The sequence below is a fragment of the Anarrhichthys ocellatus genome, unplaced genomic scaffold (assembly GCF_004355925.1).
Source record: "Anarrhichthys ocellatus isolate YVR2014 unplaced genomic scaffold, GSC_Weel_1.0 scaffold6649, whole genome shotgun sequence".
NCBI lineage: Eukaryota > Metazoa > Chordata > Actinopteri > Perciformes > Anarhichadidae > Anarrhichthys > Anarrhichthys ocellatus.
Genome location: NW_022286623.1, coordinates 1 through 2768, shown reverse-complemented (window position 1 = coordinate 2768; position 2768 = coordinate 1). Strand labels below are relative to the sequence as shown.

The 2768-nt window shown below is 44.6% G+C and overlaps 1 protein-coding gene across 1 annotated transcript; it reads left to right on the top strand.

Annotated features, from left to right (window-relative positions):
* The first annotated feature begins 399 nt into the window (after positions 1 to 399).
* LOC116380275 (ferritin, spleen middle subunit) lies at positions 400 to 2700 on the top strand. The gene is made up of 4 exons (XM_031842220.1): positions 400 to 734; positions 1699 to 1845; positions 2022 to 2147; positions 2268 to 2700. The coding sequence occupies exons 1-4, from the start codon at positions 633 to 635 to the stop codon at positions 2421 to 2423; spliced, it is 531 nt and encodes a 176-aa protein (XP_031698080.1). The 5' UTR covers positions 400 to 632; the 3' UTR covers positions 2424 to 2700.
* The last annotated feature ends 68 nt before the right edge of the window (positions 2701 to 2768 follow it).

The following is a 2768-nucleotide window of genomic DNA, read 5'->3' as shown; positions in this document are numbered from 1 at the left end:
AACAGTAGAGGATTTGTGTCTATATGTAGGAGTATTCAGTTTTCTAAATCTAAATGTACAGTTTTATATCTTTATGCTGTTTGTATAAAGGGAAAATGATAACTTCACAACCCACCTTTGCACACATAAATTGCACACTCAACCTATTCAGTCTTTGAATTTACATTCATATATAATTCAGTTTATTGTCTTTTGAGATAATAACAAAAAGTGCTTCGTCATTGCACGTGTGAATAAATCAATGGAATATGAAAAACCTGTTTTTCCCCGAATGAGGAAGGGGGATGCGACCTCATCCCTCGTCTCACAGCTCTGCCGCTGTCTGAGCTCAGTGATTGGCGGAAATGCGTGAGTGACGTAACGTGTGTCGCGAGCTCCGGCAAGGGTATAAAACCACGGAGCGAGACGTTTACCATTCACACCAGGGAAAGAAACCACAAGGAGTTCTTGCTTCAACAGTGTTTGAACGGAACTTCTTCCTTTGTCCCGCGTACTACTTCTTCTACTCTGCATTCCGGACACGACAAACCTTTATTACTTGAACACTACCGAGAAAGTCTCCGTTAAGCTATTTTTTTGTACCGTTTTGCGAAGAAAACAAGAGAAGAAACCCGCAAGAAACGCCAGCTACAATGGAGTCTCAGGTCCGTCAGAACTACCACCGCGACTGCGAGGCCGCCGTGAACCGGATGGTCAACATGGAGCTGTTCGCCTCTTACACCTACACTTCCATGGTGAGAAGAACACTTCAATTTATTGTATCTTTGTAGTATGTATAAATGTATGCTAAGTATCTGCATCTATTGTATGTCTTGATATAAAAAAACAACATTGGCTGTTAAAAGAAGAAATATAAAATACAATTGTCATTAAATTGATTGTGTTTTATAAGTAATGCAGTATGGCAGCACTGTTTCTCTGCATCTCTCACTTGTTTATCTGATGGTTGCCAGATAAGGAGTGTTTTATCCCCCACTCACCACATTGAGTGAAACATGCTGAGTCATGTTTATGCTGTTTTTTTTTTTTTTGTTTTTTTTACTTCTTCAAACATGACGCTGGTCTGTGTCCAAACCGACTAGACTCTTCAAAATCATGACTCATGTGTTGTTGGGTCCATAACTTTTGGACACTGGGAGAAATCCCCCCCTCCTTCCTGCAGCCATGTGCTCTCAATCGCCTCCAAAACACAACAGCAGGTTTAAGTCAAAATCAAATGGATTTATTATCCAAGAAGCATAAAAACGGATACAAACCGAATCACACTATTAATTTCATAACAAACATAAAATGAAAGTGAGGCCCTGTCCGGGCCACACGATCTCTCTCTCTCTCTCTCTCTCTTTTTCTCCCCCCAAGATCCTTTGTCCCTCCAAAGTTACATCTCTCAGCACATTGATCACCTCACTGATTGGCTGAAGTCCAATAAGCCCCTCCTTGGCCCATTGTCCTAAACTTCACACCTCACCCAGCCACTTTCCAACCCCTCTTGGTCAAAACTTCCCAAAGTAAATGCATTGTAACATAATTCCATAATTAGGAGTTTAAAAACTTAAATTCCTCACAGTGCCTGAGCACTACTTTGCTGCATAACTACTGTTTGGCACAACCTTTTTTTTTTTTGATTAATAATGGGTGAAATCTGCTAATCACAGTCCTAACCTCCGCTCTTCCTCCCCTCTTGTCCCTTGTTTACAGGCCTTTTACTTCTCCCGTGACGATGTGGCCCTCGAAGGCTTCGCCCATTTCTTCAAGGAGAACAGCGACGAGGAGAGGGAGCACGCCCAGAAGCTGCTGGCCTTCCAGAACAACAGGGGAGGACGCATCTTCCTCCAGGACCTGAAGGTCGGTACACACTGGAGGACTGGCCCCGTTGAGACGTGTCTTGCAGCGCCCTGTCTGTCTAGGACAAATAAACTGGGATTAACCTGCAGCAGTGGGACACTCGGTCCCTCCCATTTACCACCAATTATCATCATGACCGTTCAGTCCGCTATAATTAAATGTTTTTCCCTCCGTAGAAACCAGACCGTGATGAGTGGGGCAGCGGGCTGGAGGCCATGCAGTGTGCCCTGCAGCTGGAGAAGAACGTCAACCAGGCCCTGCTGGACCTGCACAAACTGGCTTCTGACAACGTAGACCCTCATGTAAGTGTGAATTAGTGCCGTGAGGTCTGCCAAAGACGGTCCCGGCTACACCACAAACTCGTGTGCTCTAGCATTCGTCTGTACGCGTAGTAATCTCTCTCTCTCGTCTCCGTTCCTCAGATGTGCGACTTCCTGGAGACCCACTACCTGAACGAGCAGGTGGAGGCCATCAAGAAGCTGGGCGACTACATCTCCAACCTCTCCCGCATGGACGCCAACAAAAACAAGATGGCGGAGTACCTGTTCGACAAGCACACCCTGGGGGCAAAGAGCTAAATATGCAAAGTCTCAGGGTTGAGCCTGGAGGGAAGATGTGGCACACAGGCTTTAAACGCACCCTTCTGCTCCAGTGAGCGTGAATTTAAATCTAATCTGCTTGACCTGTGGAGTTGATGAGTTCTGGTGGTGTCGCTGGGTTTTTTTAAATGTCATTTAAGGATAGATATTTATAAGGTGATGACTTTGCCCTCATTACCTATAAATCTCCTCTTGTGTGACATTTGAATGACTGTTTCTGATCTGTTCTTAATCTGAATAAACATGTTGAGCTGGACTCTGTTGTCTGATCTGCATCTGTTACGCACCCTTTTCATATTGACTTAAAAGCTGTTATGTTTACAC